Consider the following 20630-nt stretch of genomic DNA (forward strand, 5'->3'; position numbering starts at 1 on the left):
CTCAGGCTCTCAAACAGCTGATATATTACAAATATTCTTAAATTATCTGATACCCTCTCCAACTATTATTAAACTCCCTTCAAGAGATTTTTTACAGAAAACCAAGCCCTAACAGCCTAAGGTGGCAAACATTAAGCAAACACACACACACGCCTTCCATTTAATATTCAATATTTTCTGCAGAAAACAAAATCTTGAGTAAATGACTAATAATTTAATAATATATACCTCATGTATACCACAGGTATTGTAAAGTATAATAAAGTATTCCTCATCTACACCAAAATATCTAAGTTTCCAATTTCTCATCCACAAAACATAAGCTAGATCAGAGGCTTAGCTGGGGCCTATAGATAGACTTCAGTGAGTATGTGAATACCCCAAAGTCACATGCAAATTTTAAATGTGCCTATGTGGGTCTATAACTTTTTCAACAGATTTTCAAGCGTCCATGTCCCAAAAAAGGTAGACTGCTAGACCAGAAAAATCAGAAGCAGCTTCTTATTCTACATTTCAATGACTCTATGATTCTGATTATTGATCTCTGAAAACCCTGTGTGATTTTATGCAGTTCAGTTTTTATGCACTGCAGTAAATACATAAATGGCTATTATGAATCAGACATTGTATCAGATCAGAGCTGGCCAAATGAGGCTGTGCCATCTGTTGTTATAAATAAAGTTTTATTGGAACATAGTCACAAACATTAGTTTATTTACGGTTTATGGCTGATTTCACAGTACATCAAAAAAGTGGAAGAGCTGTAAGAGAAAATATATGGCTTGCAAAGCCTAAAATATTTAATAACTGGCCCTTTACAGAAAATATTTCCTAACCTCCATGCTAGATGATGAAGATCAAAGATGTCTAGGTCACAACTTCAGACCCAGTGGGCAACATAATTTTTAATTTATCTATACCCTAAATATTTCCATTGCACCCTATGTGTGTGTACATAAATATACTGGGTTGGCCAAAACCTTTGACTGGTTTTTTCCATAATATGACTCTAGTAGTGCTTAGTTGCCTTTAACTTCATTTGAAACAATTTTTTTAAGACTGTATTGTGACAGCTGTCATATCAGTGTGCATTTAAAAAAAATAATCAAAATTGGTGAATTTTTGTGTAGCCATTTTAATACTGAAGACGGAAGGAAAAGAGCAACATTTTCGGCATATTATGCTCTATTATTTCAAGAAAGGTAAAAACGCAACTGAAACACAAAAAAAGATTTGTGCAGTGTATGAAGAAGGTGCTGTGACTGATAGCACGTGTCAAAAGTGGTTTGCGAAGTTTTGTGCTGGAGATTTCTCGCTGGACCATGCTCCACGGTCGGATAGACGAGTTGAAGTTGATAACGATCAAATCAAGACATTAATTGAGAACAATCAATGTTGTACCACGTGGGAGATAGCCAACATACTCAAAATACCCAAATCAACCACGTAAAATCATTTGCACCAGCTTGGTTATGTAAATTGCTCTGATATTTGGGTTCCACGTAAGTTAACCAAAAAAACCCCTTTATTTTGTTTTTAAATTTTAGAACTTTATTTTTTTATACAACAAGGTTCTTATTAGTCATCCATTTTATACACATCAGTGTATACATGTGAATCCCGATTGCCAAATTCATCACACCACCACCGCCACACCCCTGCAGCTTTCCCCCCTTGGTGTCCATGTATGTGTTCTCTACAACTGTGTCTCAACTTCTGCCCTGCAAACCGGTTCATCTGTACCATTTTTCTAGATTCCACATATATGCGTTGATATACGATATTTGTCTTTCTGACTTACTTCACTCTGTATGACAGTCTCTAGATCCATCCACATCTCAACAAATCACCCAATTTCGTTGCTTTTTATGGCTGAGTAATATTCCATTGTAGATATGTACCACATCTTCTTTATCCATTTATCTGTTGATGGGCATTTAGGTTGTTTCCATGACTTGGCTACTGTAAATAGTGCTGCAATGAACACTGGGGTGCATGTCTTTTTGAATTACGGTTTTCTCTAGGTATATGCCCAGTAGTGGGATGGCTGCATCATATGGTAATTCTATTTTGAGTTTTTTAAGGAACCTCCATACTGTTCTCCATAGTGGCTGTATCAATTTACATTCCCACCAACAGTGTAAAGAGGGTTCCCTTTTCTCCACACCCTCTCCAACACTTGCTGTTTGCAGGTTTTCTGATGATGCCCATTCTAAATGGTGTGAGATGATACCTCATTGTAGTTTTGATTTGCATTTCTCTAATAATTAGTGATGTTGAGCAGCTTTGCATGTGCTTCTTGGACATCTGTATGTCTTCTTTGGAGAAATGTCTACTAAGGTCTTCTGCCCATTTTTGGATTTGGTTGTTTGTTTTTTCAGTATTGAGCTGCATGAGCTGTTTATATATTTTGGAGATTAATCCTTCGTCTGTTGATTCGTTTGCAAATATTTTCTCCCATTCTGAGGGTTGTCTTTTTGTCTTCTTTATGGTTTCCTTTGCTGTGCAAAAGCTTTGAAGGTTCATTAGTTCCCATTGTTTATTTTTGTTTTCATTTTCATTACCCCAGGAGATGGATCAAAAAACATCTTCCTGTGATTTACGTCAAAGACTGTTCTTCCTATGTTTTCCTCTAAGAGTTTTATACTGTCCTGTCTTACATTTAGGTCTCTAATTCATTTTGAGCTTATTTTTGTGTATGGTGTTACGGAGTGTTCTAATTTCATTCTTTTACATGTAGCTCTCCAGTTCTCCCAGCACCACTTATTAAAGAGACTGTCTTTTCTTCATTGTATATCCTTGCCTCCTTTGTCATAGATTAGTTGACCATAGGTGCATGGGTTTATCTCTGGGCTTTCTATCTTGTTCCATAAATCTATGTTTCTGTTTTTGTGCCAGTACCATATTGCCTTGATAACTGTAGCTTTGTAGTATAGTCTGAAGTCAGGGAGTCTGATTCCTCCAGCTCTGTTTTTTTCCCTCAAGACTGCTTTGGCTATTCAGGGTCTTTTTTGTCTCCACACAAATTTTAAGATTTTTAGTTCTAGTTCCGTAAAATATGCCATTGGCAATTTGATACTGATTACATTGAATCTGCAGATTGCTTTGGATAGTATGGTCATTTTCACAATATTGATTCTTCCAATCCAAGAACATGGTATATCTCTCCATCTGTTGGTATCATCTTTAATTTCTTTCATCAGTGTCTTATAGTTTTCTGCATACAGGTCTCTTGTCTCCCTAGGTAGGTGTACTCCTAGGTATTTTATTCTTTTTGTTGCCATGGTAAATGGGAGTGTTTCCTTAATTTCTCTTTCAGATTTTTCATCATTAATGTATAGGAATGCAAGTGATTTCTGTGCATTAATTTTGTATCCTGCTACTTTACCAAATTCATTGATTAGCTCTAGGAGTCTTCTGGTGGCATCTTTAGGATTCTCTATGTTTAGTATCATGTCATCTGCAAAGAGTGACAGGTTTACTTCTCCTTTTCCAATTTGTATTCCTTTTATTTCTTTTTCTTCTCTGATTGCCGTGGCTAGGACTTCCAAAACTATGTTGAATAATAGTGGTGGGAGTCGACATTCTTGTCTCGTTCCTGATCTTAGAGGAAATGCTTTCAGTTTTTCACCACTGAGAATGATGTTTGTTATGAGTTTGTCATATATTGCCTTTATTAGATCGAGGTAGGTTCCCTCTATGCCCACTTTCTGGAGAGCTTTTATCATAAATGGGTGTTGAATTTTGTCAAAAGCTTTCTTTGCGTCTACTGAGATGATCATATGGTTTTTATTCTTCAATTTGTTAATATGGTGTATCACATTGATTGATTTATGTATATTGAAGAATCCTTGCACCCCTTGGATAAATCCCAGTTGATCATGGTTTCTGATATTTTTAACATGGTGTTGGATTCTGTTGCTAGTATTTTGTTGAGGATTTTTGCATCCATATTCATCAGTGACATTACTCTGTAATTTTCTTTTCCTGTAGTATCTTTGTCGGGTTTTGGTATCAGGGTGATGGTGGCCTCATAAAATGAGTTTGGGAGTGTTCCTTCCTCTGCAATTTTTTGGAAGAGTTTCAGAAGGACGGGTGTTAGCTCTTCTCTAAATGTTTGATAGAATTCACCTGTGAAGCCATCTGGTCCTGGACTTTTGTTTGTTGGAAGATTTTTAAAAACAGTTTCAACTTCATTACCTGTAAATAGTATGTTCATATTTTCTATTGCTTACTGGTTCAGTCTTGGAAGGTTATACCTTTCTAAGAATTTGTCCATTTCTTCCAGGTTGTCCATTTTATTGGTACAGAGTTCCCTGTAGTAGTCTCAGGATGCTTTGTATTTCCGTGGTGTCTGTTGTAACTTCTCCTTTTTCATTTCTCATTTTACTGATTTGAGTCCTCTCCCTCTTTTCCTTGATGAGCCTGCTTAATGGTTTGGTTTTTTTTAACATCTTTATTGGAGTATAATTGCTTTACAATGGTGTGTTAGTTTCTGCTTTATAACAAAGTGAATCAGTTATACATATACATATGTTCCCATATCTCTTCCCTCTTGCATCTCCCTCACTCCCACCCTTCCTATCCCATGGCTAATGGTTTATCAGTTTTATCTTCTCAAAGAACCAGCTTTTAGTTTTATTCATCTTTGCTATTGTTTTCTTTGTTTCTATTTCATTTATTTCTGCTCCGATCTTTATGATTTCTTTCCTTCTGCTAACTTTGGGTTTTGTTTATTCTTCTTTCTCAAGTTCCTTTCGGTGTAAGGTTAGACTGTTATTTTTTTTTTGTTTTCTTGCGATACACAGGCCTCTCACCATTGTGGCCTCTCCCGTTGCAGAGCACAGGCTCCAGACTCGCAGGCTCAGCAGCCATGGCTCACAGGCCCAGCTGCTCCGCGGCATGTGGGATCCTCCCGGACCAGGGCACAAACCCGTGTCCCCTGCATCGGCAGGCGGACACTCAACCACTGTGCCACCAGGGAAGCACCGGTTAGACTGTTTGAGATTTTTCTTGTTTCTTGAGGTAGGCTTGTACAGCTATAAACTTCTTTTTGCATCCCATAGGTTTGGATCGTCGTGTTTTCATTGTCATTTGTCTCTAGGTATTTTTTGATTTCCTCTTTGATTTCTTCAGTGAACTCTTGGCTATTTAGTAACGTACTGTTTAGCCTCCATGTGTTTGTGTTTTTTACGTTTATTTCCCTGTAATTCATTTCTAGTCTCATAGCATTGTGGTCAGAAAAGATGCTTAATATGATTTTAATTTTCTTAAATTTACTGAGGCTTGATTTGTGACCCAAGCCGTGATCTATCCTGGAGAATGTTCCGTGCGCACTTGAGAAGAAAGTGTAATCTGCTGTTTTTGGATGGCATGTCCTATAAATATCAATTAAATCTATCTGGTCTACTGTGTCATTTAAAGCTTCTGTTTCCTTATTTATTTTCATTTTTGATGATCTGTCCATTGGTGTAAGTGAGGTGCTGAAGTCCCCCACTATTATTGCGTTACTGTCAATTTCCTGTTTTATAGGTGTTAGCACTGGCCTTATGTAATAAGGTGCTCCTATGTTGGGTGCATATATATTTATAATTGTTATATCTTCTTCTTGGATTGCTCCCTTGATCATTATGTATTGTCCTTCCTTATCTCTTGTACCATTCTTTATTTTAAAGTTTACTTTATCTGATATGAGTATTGCTACTCCAGCTTTCTTTTGATTTCCATTTGCATGGAATATCTTTTTCCATCCCCTCACTTTCAGTTTGTATGTGTCCCTAGGTCTGAAGTGGGTTTCTTGTAGAGAGCCTATATATGTGTCTCATTTTTGTATCCATTCAGCAAGCCTGTGTCTTTTGGTTGGAGCATTTAATCTATTCATGTTTAAGGTAATTATCAATGTGTATGTTCCTATTACCACTTTCTTAATGTTGGAGGGTTTGCTTTTGTACGTCCTTTTCTTTTCTTGTGTTTCCCACTTAGAGAAGGTCCTTTAGCATTTGTTGTAGAGCTGGTTTTGTGATGCTGAATTCTCTTAGCTTTTGCTTGTCTGTGAAGCTTTTTATTTCTCTATTGAATCTGAATGAGATCCTTGCCAGGTAGAGTAATCTTGGTTGTAGGTTCTTCCCTTTCATCACTTTAAGTATATCATGCTACTCCCTTCTGGCTTGTAGAGTTTCTGCTGAGAAATCAGCTGTTAACCTTATGGGAGTTCCCTTGCATGTTATTTGTCATTTTTCCCTTGCTGCTTTCAGTAATTTTTCTTTGTCTTTAATTTTTGCCAATTTGATTATTATGTGTCTCAGCGTGTTTCTCCTTGGGTTATCCTGTATGGGACTCTGTGTGCTTCCTGGGCTTGGACGGCTATTTCCTTTCCCACATTAGGGAATTTTTCAACTATATTCTCTTCAAATATTCTCTCTGTTCCTTTCTCTCTGTCTTCTCCTTCTGGGACCCCTATAATGTGAACGTTGTTGTGTTTAACATTGTTCCAGAGGTCTCTTAGGCTGTCTTCATTTCTTTTCATTCTTTTTTCTTTATTCTGTTCCGTGGCAGTGAACTCCACCATTCTGTCTTCCAGGTCACTTATCCGTTCTTCTGCCTCAGTTATTCTGCTATTGGTTCCTTCTAGTGTATTTTTCATTTCAGTTATTGTATTATTCATCTGTTTGTTTGTTCTTTAATTCTTCTAGATCTTTGTTAAACATTTCTTACATCTTCTCGATCTTTGCCTCCATCCTTTTTCCGGGGTCCTGGATCATCTTCACTGTCGTTATTCTGAATTCTTTTTCTGGAAGGTTGCCTTTCTCCACTTCATTTAGTTGTTTTTCTGGGGTTGTATCTTGTTCCTTCATCTGGTACATAGCCCTCTGCCTTTTCATCTCGTCTATCTTTCTGTGAATGTGGTTTTTTGTTCCACAGGCTGCAGGACTGTAGTTCTTCTTGCTTCTGCTCTCTGCCCTCTGGTGGATGAGGCTCTCTAAGAGGCTTGTGCAAGCTTCCTGATGGGAGAGACTGGTGGTGGGTAGAGCTGGCTGTTGCTCTGGTGGGCAGAGCTCAGTAAAACTTTAACCTGCTTGTCTGCTGATGGGTGGGGCTGGGTTCCCTCCCTGTTGGTTGTTTGGCCTGAGGTGACCCAATACTGGAGCCTATCCGGGCTCTTTGGTAGGGCTAATGGCGGACTCTGGGAGGGCTCACACCAAGGAGTATTTCCCAGAACTTCTGCTGCCAGTGTCTTTGTCCTCACGGTGAGACACAGCCATGCCCTGCCTCCGCAGGAGACCCTCCAACACTAGCAAGTAGGTCTGGTTCAGTCTCCCCTGGGGTCACTGCTCCTTCCCCTCGGTCCCGATGCGCACACTACTTTGTGTGTGACTTCCAAGAGTGGAGTCTCTGTTTCCCCAAGTCCTGTCAAAGTCCTGCAATCAAATCCCACTAGCCTTCAAAGTCTGATTCCCTAGGAATTCCTCCTCCCGTTGCCAGACCCCCAGGTTGGGAATCCTGACGTGGGGCTCAGAACCTTCATTCCAGTGGGTGGACTTCTGTGGTATAATTGTTCTCCAGTCTGTGATTCACCCACCCAGCAGTTATGGGCTTTGATTTTACTGTGATTGCACCCCTCCTACCATCTCATGTGGCTTCTCCTTTGTCCTTGGATGTGGGGTATCTTTTTTGGTGAGTTCCAGTGTCCTCCTATCGATGATTGTCCAGCAGCTAGTTGCGATTCTGGTTTTCTCACAAGAGGGAGTGAGAGCACGAAAAAAACCTTCTTGACCATATTTCCACATGTGTTTCTCTACTGAAACGTAACGAAAACGTTCCATTTTTGAAACCAGTTGTGATGAGCTATGAAAAGTGAATACTGTACAGTAATGTGGAATGGAAGAAATCATGGGGCAAGAAAAATGAACCACCACCAACCACACCAAAGGCCAGTCTTCATCCAAAGAAGGTGATGTTGTGTATATGGTGGGATTGGAAGCTCCTCTATTATGAGCTCCTTCCGGAAAACAAAACAGTTAATTCCAACAAGTACTGGTCCCAATTAAAGCAACTGAAAGCAGCACTCGACAAAAAGCATCCCGAATTAGTCAACAGAAAACACATAATCTTCCATTAGGATAACGCAAGACCATGTGTTTCTTTGATGACCAGACTAAAACTGTTACAGCTTGGCTGGGAAGTTCTGATTCATCCGCCATATTCACCAGACATTGCACCTTCGGATTTCCATTCATTTCGGGCTTTATAAAATTCTCTTAATGGAAAAAATTGCAATTCCCTAGAAGACTGTTCTTTGCTCAAAAAGATGAAAAGTTTTGGGAAGATGGAATTATGAAGTGGCCTGGAAAATGGCAGAACGTAGTGGAACAAAACTGTGAATATGTTGGTCAATAAAGTACTTGGTGAAAATGAAAAATGTGTCTTTTATTTTTGCTTTAAAACCGAAGGAACTTTTTGGCCACCCCAATACATGTATTCTGAGTAAAAGGGTAAGGAGAAAAAAAGGGAAGAGACAATTACATGACAAAATCAAGAAAGAGGAAGCTATGCCAGTAATTGTCCAACAAGTTCAGTTACTTCCTAAAGCAACTCCTTTAACTGTGATTTTTGTCACAGCATAAAAGAGGATATGAGTCCTGTTAGGTAAGGCAGAAAAGCACCTGTTAATCCAAAAGCTACCTCAAGTAGTTCAGTAGAACACAGCTCTGTTTTATGCCACTAAATATGTTTTATGTTACGTTTATTTTTATGTTTTATGCTCCTAAAAATAGGTCAGTTCTCCCAATCCTGAATATCAGTATAAATTCCAATACAGTCTCTAAAGAATCATTAAAAGTCTGGGACCTGTTTTGAGGACATGCAAGTTAGCCCACCAAAGATTTTTAATCTGTGAAATCAACAACTGACAAAAGCTTTAAATTTTTCTTAAACAAGTTCTTAAAAGAAAAAAAAATGTAATAAGACTCAACAGTTAAACCTAAAACTGATTATTCTTTGCCAGGATATTGATGGAGAGAGTTGTATACAATGAGCTGGCTTAGGAAGTTTTAAGGGGATATGTAGTCAGAAATTTGGAGGGGTAAAGGGGTTGCCCATTTCATAAGTAAGAATAAGCTATAGTTTAATTTACAGTTTAATTAGATTCACCCAAGGAGAATCTTAATCTTAATTAGACTTCTCCCAAGGAGTTAATAATTATGAAAAGAATTTAGAAAGCTCTTTAACCATCATAACTACTCTAAGTAGAATTAGAAACATTCAGAAGTAAAATAACTTCTTCTGGCACCTTCTCCAGCCATAGCAATTAATCTATTTATTCTAAGGCCAGAGAGAATACTGAGATCTGTTAGGTAAAGTTCCTAAGAACACAAAGCATCAGCATTAACATCACTATAACACCAGTTAAATATGTTCAATTCAAATGTAATTTAGAACCTATATTTGAGGGAGGAGGGCTATGAAATGATGTACCTAATGGCAACCTCTTACAAGTAAAGTAGATGGTGCCAGAAGACTGTCAAAAATTAATAGGTTTGAAATTGGGTTGAACTTAGGTTTAAACCAGCTTACAAACCTTTGGGGCAGAAAAGAAGTTATACCAATGTCAGCTATACCTCAAAAAAAAGAAGTAACTGATAAATAAAATCGAAAGAGAAGGACAGATAACTACTAACTGTAAAAAGGCATCAATGCACTTTGGCCACAGGGCTGACATGTAACAATCATTGTTTTTTTTTCCGTCATTAAACATTTATCAAGGAACTGTTATTTGTAAGCCACTACTCCTCCAGATAAATAAAAATTTCAGTTTCCTTTGTTTATCAAGAAGCAAGAGGAACAAAGAGACTATAAGTAGGAGTCAGAGGCAAGTCTTTGCTTGGAGAGGATGTAAGGAAGCAACTATACTCCAATAAAATTTTTTTTAAAAAAATCCCAGTTATGGGCTTCCCTGGTGGTGCAGTGGTTGAGAGTCCCCCTGCCGATGCAGGGGACACGGGTTCGTGCCCCGGTCCGGGAGGATCCCATGTGGCGCGGAGCGGCTGGGCCCGTGAGCCATGGCCGCTGAGCCTGCGCGTCCGGAGCCTGTGCTCTGCAACGGGAGAGGCCACGGCGGTGGGAGGCCCACGTACCGCAAAAAAAGAAAAAAAAAAAAAATCCCAGTTGTCATCTTAAAATGTAAAAAAAGATTTGGGTCTCCTCAGGTGTTGATTTTGCATCAGATAAATTAGCCTGTTTTCAGAGTTCTCTGTGAGTGAAAACAGGATTGGGATCCACCTTTTAGGTACTGGAACTAATATAACTAAGGAAGAAAGTCCTGAGTCCCCAAGAAGAGCTGACTTCCATCCCTCTTTCTGTTTCCCTGATGACAACAAATAACTATAAGATTGTGAGTGTAATGAAGAAATAAACAGAAACATAAAAAAAAAAACAGAAAAAGAATGAAACACCTGCACTGACACTTTGCTCTGCAAAATCGCCACATGGAAAAGACTATAACTATTATACAAACATTTCAAGCAGTACAGAGCTAACTTAAATTTCTGGGAACTTTTTATACAATGATAAGATTATTGTTTAACTTAATGATGTAATGAGTACTTATCTTACCCAGAACAATATGTCTCCTTTTTATTTAATGTGAAACGCTGTTAAAAACACCAGATGTGCACTAGTGTTCCATGAAGATGTATTTGATTCCTGACCTTTAATCTAGGAAAAATTTAAGGGAAGGGGTCCTGATATATGATCACGTGCATAGGGACAAACAGCAGCAAAGTAAGAACAATGTATTAATTATTGGGATTTGTCCTTTAATCATCCTCAAGAGATGATTAGAATCTATGAGAAAATAAATGAAAGGAATTATATATATAATTGAAGTGATGAAGCTTTTAATCTGGAGACTGGAAGCTGTCTGAAATGATCTGTGTTATTTTGTTGTTTAGATCAGTGATTCCTATACTTACAGATGAGTAAATTTTAAGACAAAAATATATTCAAGTAACTGTCATTCAGTCGTCCACCTTTTAATCTTAAAGGAGTAAACAGAAAAAAAAAAAGAAAGAAGGAAACTTAAGGAATAAACCTAGGGCAAAAGAGCATCAAAATTTGAATGAGTCCAGAGCCCTCACAAACATCTTTCAATCTGTTCTGATGTCATGCAGCAAATTTACATATATTTTAAATATTTTATGACACTAAAAAATACGGAAAATATATATTCTACAAAGGGTTACAACAATGATTAATAACAATCAAAAATTTGGTTTTATCAATGCCCTTAGAAGTTACCTGGTGGTGGGACTTCCTTGTGGTGCAGTGGTTAAGAATCCGCCTGCCAATGTAGGGGACAGGGGTTCGAGCCCTGGTCCAGGAAGATCCCACATGCCATGGAGCAACTAAGCCTGTGCACCACAATTACTGAAGCCTGCGTGACACAACTACTGAGCCCACGTGCTACAACTACTGAAACCCATGCGCCTAGAGCCTGCTCCACAACAAGAGAGGCCACAGCAATGAGAAGCGCACGCACAGCAACGAAGACCCAACGCAGCCAAAAATAAACCAAAATTAAAAATAAAAAAGAAGTTACCTGGTGGCAAATCAGGATCTGTGGGAGCAGCCTGCTGAATTCTTCTGGGTTTTACTGATGACTTTGTGTTCTCAGTAGTACTACGGTTGGTAGAATTAGAACCACAGCTTTCATGGTCATCCTATTTTTATTTTGAAGAAAGAAAAGTATCAGTCACCATTCAAGAATTTTAAAAAGTTTTGTTGAATGTGTGCAGGTTACTAAAATGTGATAAAACAGACTCTTCAGGGTTTTTTTTAGCTCTAAAAATCTATGTAACCAAAATTTTTCATAATTTGCATTCTTAAACACCATTTTAAAAGTAAGTAGTAGTTTAAAATCATAAATTGTCTATTTCTTTGGTTGGTATCAAAAGACACCACTTGATAATGTCAAAAAAAATTCTTATATATGGTTTTAGCAAAAGAAGACAATTCAAAGGAAGCTTTTAAACATTTTCCATTTGAAAGTGCAAAATAAATGGAAAGGGTCTTAATATTCCCCTATTTATTTATATGTTAAGACCCTTACTATTTTGTGAGTTAAATTAAGAATCCAAGCTGTCTTTTTAATCACCTTTAATGATTAATCTTAATCATCCTCAGAAATCTTGGCATCCTATTTAACACTGCTCACTGAATTGAATATTGTTCAGATTAGATATAAGGTTTAACTGGGTTTTGATATGGATAACATAAAAACTTCAAAAAAATCATACATATTTTTGAAATCTATACAATGCAAATGAGTACTCTTTTCCTCACTTGATTCAACAAACATTTATATAATGCTTTTATGTGTTAATTGCTGGATTTACAAAGGCAAATTAGATATAATATCTGTTCGCAAAGATTTCAGAATCTATTTAAAACATATATAACCAGTCTACAAGAGTACTTTTTTGTTTGTTTTCAAGTAATAGGAACACAAAGAGTCATTCTATTTGGAAGAACTAGAGAGATGAGGCCGTTAAAACTGAGTGTAGAAATGTTTTAGATTAAGATTGGAGGCTAAATAGGGAAAACTATAAACAGCACATGCAAGGATAATGATTAGTCAAAAAAAGCCACAGTATACAATGTTTAAGATGGGAGAACAATACCAGAAGCTAAAGGCACGGACTAGCTCAATAAAAATGAGGTCACATTAAGAACCACAGAGACGTTAACACTTAAGATTTGGTAATTAGGAGGAGGGTGCCAATAACCAAAGGAAAAAAAAAAGGACATTTAGTAATTGCAGTAGAGGGACAGGAGTGGGAGAAGTAAAAGAGTGGTTCAAAGGGTGAATAACAAGTTAAAATGGAAAAAATAAACATAGATTGCTCTTTCAATAAGACGGATATTACAAGGAGGAAATAGATGAGGTAGTAAAACAAGGTAAAAGCATCTGACATCATCTTATTCCTTTTGGGGGGATAAAAGAGCACATTCTGCTTGAATGAGAGATGCATATGAGGAGGCAGAGATCAAACATCTCTCCAACACAAAGGGCAACAGATGGTGTACTGTGCACCATCAATTCATTAATCAATAATAAAACTATTTCATAATGCTTAAAAGAATCATGATAAATTTAGTTTTTCTCTTTTATATATTTGAAGAGAAAATTTCAAGAACAAAAAGAAGGATACCCACTAAATTTACCATTCTAATAGGGTACTAGAGGCAAATAAGAACAATGATAGGACCTCCTTTAAGACACAAAAATTCTTATTCACTACCACACTAAGAGGATTATACAATAATAAAAGATGAATCTTTTACAATATAGCATGGCTTCAGATGCTAGTGTGATATATTAGCAAAAGAAAAAATTTCTGTTTGAAACTTCATTACAACAAAAAGTTAAAAATTTACTGTAACAAACAATAAAGGAAATTTTTGCACGAACTTACGTTTAAGTTAATAAAAAACTTCACAGCATTTCATTCCACAAAACACCTTCACTATTCAATCTTTATAATGACATCTTCTGTTATTTGGGGGGATGTTATAGTCTCCAAATACTAAAAGACTACTACTGTGAATAAGACCTTACTGTAATTACTTTTAGTTCAACTTAGATCCTTAAAAATGTCTGTAGTCATACACTTCTGTACAATGTTAACATTAAAAGCACAATATTAATTTTTGAAACATATGGTTGTCTCAAAAGCCCAGAAGTAAAACATATTCATTAAAGAGATGTGAAAAAGTTCCAAGTGCACTGCCAAAACTAGCATAATTATGAAAATATTTAACACTGAAACCATCTGAAATCACATACTGTATATAGATTATAGTGATGTCATAATAAACATTCCAGCCAAAATGCACTAAAACTACTGCAGTCCAATAAATCTGGCATACACGAGATGACAAACATTTTAAAGCAAAAGAAAGAACAAGTTATTTTATTTTTAAAAAGTTATTAGCAGCAAAAAAGGGTAAAGTGCATAGACTAAATGAGTTTTCAAATAGTTTAAAAAAAAGAACTGAATAAAGTTCCCTACAAACTACGTTTCTTCACTTAAAAGAAAAGCAAACTAAATAACTTCATTTGCTTAAACAAAAATTTTAATAAACTTGGAATTTCAGTGTGCCTTAAAAATGGGCATTAATCATGGTACCCATAGGAATATGTACTATGAAACAAACATTACCAAATGTGCAAACATTTCTTTCTTAATTCTGGTTAGGAAATTATGGTTGCATATGTATTATAATTAGAAAATAATCCTTTTGATAATTTTGACTTGTTTTCATTTCAATTACATTTTAATTGCATCAATTAAGTGAGCTTCCATTCAAATCCTGCCCCAACTAAATTAAATTTAAAAAAATAAAGCAAAACAACAATTATAATATTTACTATTAAAACTGGAATTACTTCCACCATTAGTTTGAGTCCATCATCTGCTTTTCACCAGTATGCATCACTGTGGACTATTACACATTTTAATTCATTGAAAGCCTCTAATTTCTAATACAAGAAACTCTGTTCTCAAAAATACCAGCTAAAATGTTTTGAGATAATTTTTAACCCCAAACACATTACAGTTATATCTTTCTGATTTAGGATGCAATTTTTCCAAAATCTCTGGTAAGTAGATTTCATGGCAAAAGAATGTTGTCTCTTGGGGACCACATAGCTATTTCTGAAAATACTGCCCTTTGCTCCTCATGAAACAAGCAAGAATGTCATTTCCTTACAAAAGTTCCTAACAGAGTGAAAACGTGGCAAACACCGTATGTAAACAGACCCATTACTTTCATAATGACTGATCATGGGATCATGTTACATGCTTTTCACCTGAGCCCTCACAGGGCTAGTCAATTAAAACTGGAAAACCATCAACTCCCAGATTCACAATAGTATGAATAAGGTTGAGGACAAAACTTAAAACAGGTGACTCAATCGTTCGAAGTCCTTGTTTAAAAACAAAGGTTAAAAGTAAGAAAGAGTTGAAAAAGGAGAAAACAAAAGACAGAAGAAGCGATGTGCCTTATGCTCTTCAGCCTTGTGGCACCAAACTTGACAAGCAGAGAAGGACTAAGGTTCACCTGGAAGTTCTGGTCACCAAAAGCTCCTGAACAGAGTGTGAGGGCCTTGGAAATGAACCGCTACAAAGCCCTTAGAGACATTCACCTCTATCCCCTCCAGAAGCAGGTATAACGGCAATAGATGCAATAAAGAATCTCTAAAGGTAACTCTACTTTGGAGAGTCAGAGAGCCAAGTCAAGTCAGCAACGCAGAGGTACAATTGGAGAGTGAGCCAGAAAAAACAAAACACTACCTTTTGTGGTAAAAATGGGAATCTCTGGAACCCCTCTACCCTGACAGCAATATTAATAAACTTAATTTTAGCCATAAAAAAAAAAATGCCAAGCAACTCCAGTAAAGGAGAGTATGCCCCCAACCTCTTCACACGTCAGCTTAAGCCCACAGAGGAGGCTGCTTCCATCTTCTCTCCCATAAGAGTGAGGATAAGGGACTGCGACAGGCTGGGGAAGAAGAAAAGAGTTTATGCTCCCTTGCATTGTTTTACTTGAACCTCTCAAATGCAGGAATAATTAACCTGACAGGCCAAAGCTTAACATACAGTAAGATGTATTAGGCTACATTTTAATAATGAAAGAGATCACTGTACTAACTGTAAACACCTGTGTGATGGAGTCACTCTTCTACCCCTGAGATCCATGTTACTCAGTAACAGGACCAGAGCCATGTTCCCCAGATGATGCAATCACTAGCCATCTCTCCTCTGCCTTCTTTTCACACCCACAGCTAGCCACCTAACCCAGGATACTGCCCAGCCAGAGAACAATCAAACTATGCTGGTTATATAATAGCATCATATGTTAGAAAAAATTTGCTCTTCATTATTGCCTATGACATCCCTTTCCTTCGTATCAGCAGGTATATATCATATTGCCAACCTCTCCTTCCCTGTTTTTAAACCACTGGATTGAAGTGGTTAGACCCACCCTTAGATTTGGAAGGTGAAATGGGCAGAAATTAAGGAATGAGAGAACAAAAGTATATACAGAGGCATTCTGGCCTAAGCCACATTCTACCATCTAATATTTACCAAAATTCACTGGGGTTGACTGGGTGTGTGAACCGATTAATAAAACTGCACTTTGTTTTCTTATATGTATAACTTCCCTCAAGGAACACCTGATTTTTTTAAAAAAAAAAAGTATGTGTCAGGCATTTTGAGAGAAAATAGGGAATACAAATAGATGGTACCCATATTCTGGTAGCTTTACTTTACCTACTTGAGGAACAATACTTATATGCATAAAAAGGTCAAGAGCAATTCAAGTTAGTCAGCTATTACATATGTCACGCACACAAAAGAAACAGTGAAATTTATTGAGCATTTATATGTGCCAGAACTTTAAGGAGGAGGAGGAAATTAGGGCTTAAGAGGTTCTAAGGTCAAAAAGATACGAAGTAAAAGAGCTGGGATGAATGCCCAGATACATCTGATAGAAAAGCCCCTAGCATTATTACTGATGAAAGACAGGAAAGCAGAGAGAAAGGGAAGAAAGAAGAATGGCAGGCAGAGAGGAAAAGAGACACACAGAAAAAAACAATTTTTTTTATGGCACTTACAATGGGTCATGTACTACTGACACTACATTCACATCTCTTAATTCTCTAAACAACTCTATGAAGTAGACACTATTCCCTATAAAAGAAGATCCCCATTTAAAGATGAGGACACGAGGCATAAAGAGATTAAATGGGTCAAAATCACACTGCTACTAAATGGCACAATCTTACCTACATTGCTCTATTGCCTCCAGATGAGAGAAGGCCAACTAAACATAGAGTACTAAGCACCATATATTCTGAGACGGGAGAGATCACAGTGAGCTACAGTAGTCAGGAAAACATCACAAAGGACATGGTTTGAAAAGACTAGGCCCCGCAAACAAAAAAAGAGGGAGGTTGGGGCTTCCCTGGTGGCGCCAGTGGTTGAGAGTCCGCCTGCTGATGCAGGGGACACGGGCTTGTGCCCCAGTCCGGGAGGATCCCACATGCCGCGGGGTAGCTGGGCCCGTGAGCCATGGCCGCTGAGCCTGCACATCCAGAGCCTGTGCTCCGTAACGGGAGAGGACACAACAGTGAGAGGCCCGTGTACCGCAAAAAAAAAAAAAAAAAAAAAAAAGAGGGAGGTTGAACAAAAAAAAAAAAAAGGAGGAAAGAAGAAAGCACATGTGTCACTGAAAAGAGAATAAGTAGTCCAATTTAGGTAAAATAGAGAGAAATGAAATATTAGGCTGTAAAAAGAAGCTAGAGCAAATGGTCTCTAACATGAGTATCAGTCCAAAAAATTTAAGTTTTATTCTACATACTGACAAGCCAATGAAACTTATGAGTAGGAAATTAACAAGATAAAGTACTTCAGGAAGAAGAATCTTCTGGTAATGTGATGAAAAGCAAAAGAAGAGATACTATTAATAGGTTATTATAAAATTTTAGAAATTAAATGATACAAGACATAGAAGTGAGAATTTTTTTAAATGCTAGCACCTCAAACTCAGTGTTAAAACAAAACTCATAAACTCCACAACGGACTCTGTTCCTTTCCCCTAAGCCTCATTCCTTAAAAAACAAAAACACCCTGTCCTTTACATCCTAATTCAGTCAATGTAGCCACCGTTTTCTCAGTCTCCTAAGACTCTTTATATCTGCTCTAATTTTGCAAAATGACGCTGTAACAAGCTTTAAAACTTCAGGGTAGAAAGAGAGATGCTTGACCTTGAATTGTACTGGACAGAGTCTAAGCTCCAGACTACCCAAAAATAACCAATTGACTTTTTTAATCTAATTTTTAAAGTAAAATAGCAGATTCAATTTTTGATATGTGGCATCTCCAGTGAAGGCACTTCACACCACTATATATGTCCACAAGGGAACCAAACATCTACTAGTAAAGATCAAAACAGTAATCAGAAAAAAAAAAAAAAAACAGTAATCAAGCAAAGATTTGGGACTCATTCAAATACAAGTGATATTTGAAGTTACCATATTTCCAATAAAAAAGAAAGGTAAGGATTTATTTATGCTTCTGAAAATATGGAAGACTAGATAACAGGAAACACTGGATGGGGGGTAATGCTAACAATAAAGTAAAAAAAGAAAATTTTAGCTTGGCTCAAGGTGCAAAAACTGGCAAAGGCAGGTGGGCAATAAAGAGGACTGAAACTGGTCTATGTAAGGCAGGAGACCATTACCAGGCTCAACACCTGAAATCAGTAATGTAGTGAAACTCCCAACTCTTCAAGGAGGCTGAAAAGAGCTACTGCCAACTACTGCCCAGAACTTCATATCAAGCTGCACTGCAAGGGAATCAGAAGGATAAAACCTTGCAAATGAGAATTGAGACAAGTAACTCTACATCACCCCATATCAACACTGCAGGAGCCCTGAACTGCCAAGATGAGAACTGGCTCTAGGCTAGAGACCAGAGGAAGTCACTGGTCTACAAGACTAGAAGGGATGAGCAAAAAAGAGGAAGGGTTGAGATAGAAAAGACGGTAAAATAAAGACACAGTGATCTCCTATTCAAAATTATCTTACAAACCACTATGCTTTGCCAACATAGCTAAAGAAATCAATGAAATTCAGTCACAATAAAATTAATCTTCTGAAACATGCTTAAAAGATTTTAAAATAAATGTATTAAGATCCTCACAGAGAGATATGAATGAATAAATACCAAAATACACACACACACACACACAACACATAAAGACAGTGGTGGGCTTCCCTGGTGGCGCAGTGGTTGAGAGTCTGCCTGCCGATGCAGGGGACACGCGTTTGTGCCCCGGTCCAGGAAAATCCCACATGCCATGGAGCGGTTGGGCCCGTGAGCCATGGCCGCTGAGCCTGCGTGTCCGGAGCCTGTGCTCCACAACGGGAGAGGCCACAACAGTGAGAGGCCCGCGTATCGCAAAAAAAAAAAAAGACAGAGGGGAGACTGCCCCTCCTTCAGTATGATTTATTATAGAATTATAAAAATTTAATCAACAACAACAAAAAAAAGGAAGACAGTCCAGAAACAGATCCAGATAGATAAGAATACTTGAAATACCATAGAAGTGGCATTATAAATCAGTGGAAAAGAGAGACCACTCAAATGGTACAGGGAGAACTGGTTAGCCATATTCCCACTTCACACTACACATGAAAACAAACACACAAATACACACACACACATATTCTAATAATTTAATTTCTAATCATTCATTATTAACTTTTATTTTCTCAGGAAGACTCCATTTATTTAAGTGCTCAAATTATTTGGTTATTATTTAAAGTATCTGGTAATTTAACACTAAATAAAGATCAACCTTTCTAAATCATACTTTTCAACATAAAGATAATATAAATATACACCATAACTATACTGTCCACATTGAAAACGTCAGCTCCTTCCTTAACATATATGTCTGTGAGCTCTCTAAATTTAGTAACCACCAACATACAAATTCCTATCATAATAATCAATCTAGAAAAGGTGATTTTCTTAATTTTCTGCTTTTAATTTTAATGAAATTAAATGTCAATTTTAAAATGATCGTATACTTTAAAACAGAGTAGGCAACCTCTTTCTGTAAAAAGCCAGATATATTTTAGGCTTCAAAACCATATAGACTCTGACCCAGCTACTCAATTCTGTCACTGCCCATTGAAACATGAAAACAGCCATAGACAGGGATTGCACTTAATCTGTAAATTGCCTTGTTTAGTATGGTCATTTTAACAATATTAATTCTTCCAAACCATGAGGACAGTGTATCTTGCCGTTTGTGTCATCTTTAATTTCTTTCATCAATGCCATATAGCTTTCAGAGTATAACTCTTTTACCTCCTTGGTTAGATTTATTCCTAGGTATTTTATTCCTTTTGACACGATTGTAAGTGGGTTTCTTTTCTTCATTTCTATGATAGTTCACTATTAGTCTACAGAAACAAACAGGTTTTTGTATATTAAATTTGTAACCTGCAACTTTACTGAATTCATTTATTAGTTCTAATAACCGTTTGGTGGACTCTTTAGAATTCTTTATCTATAATATCATGTCACCTGCAAGCAGTGACAGGTTTATTTCTTCCTTTCCAATTTTGATTCCTTTTATTTCTTTTTCTTGTCTGATTGCTATGGCTTGAACTTCCAATACTATGTTGAATAAAAGTGATGAGAGTGGGCATCTTTGTCTTGTTCCTGATCTTAGAGGAAATGACTTCAGCTTCCCACCACTGAGTATGGTGTTGGTCGTGGGTATGTCACATATGGCCTTTATTATGTTGAGGTACTCCCTCTATACCCATTTTGTCGAGCGCTTTTACCATTAAGGAATGTTGAATTTTGTAAAAAGTTTTTTCTGTATCTATTGAGATGATCATATGGTCTTTATTCTTCAATTTGTTAATGTGATGTGTCACACCGATGGACTTGTGGATATCACACCATCCTTGCATCCCTGAGATAAATCCAACTTGATCATGCTGTGTGATCCTTTTAATGTATTGTTGAATTTGGCTGGGGATTTTG

General features: G+C 37.1%; 1 protein-coding gene across 13 annotated transcripts in view; it reads right to left on the bottom strand.

The window, feature by feature from the left end:
- The window catches only part of VPS13B (vacuolar protein sorting 13 homolog B), a 795150-nt gene that overhangs the window by 740168 nt on the left and 34352 nt on the right, over positions 1–20630 (bottom strand). For all 13 annotated transcript variants that reach the window (XM_089898526.1, XM_089898529.1, XM_089898532.1 and 10 more), the window contains one exon: positions 11597–11717. In XM_089898526.1, coding sequence (XP_089754652.1) covers positions 11597–11717 — 121 coding nt within the window. The remainder of the gene's footprint in view (positions 1–11596; positions 11718–20630) is intronic.

This window comes from Delphinapterus leucas, chromosome 17 (assembly GCF_059928025.1).
Source record: "Delphinapterus leucas isolate spDelLeu-1000000601 "Yukka" chromosome 17, BTC_Dleu_Yukka2, whole genome shotgun sequence".
Classification (NCBI taxonomy): Eukaryota; Metazoa; Chordata; class Mammalia; order Artiodactyla; family Monodontidae; genus Delphinapterus; species Delphinapterus leucas.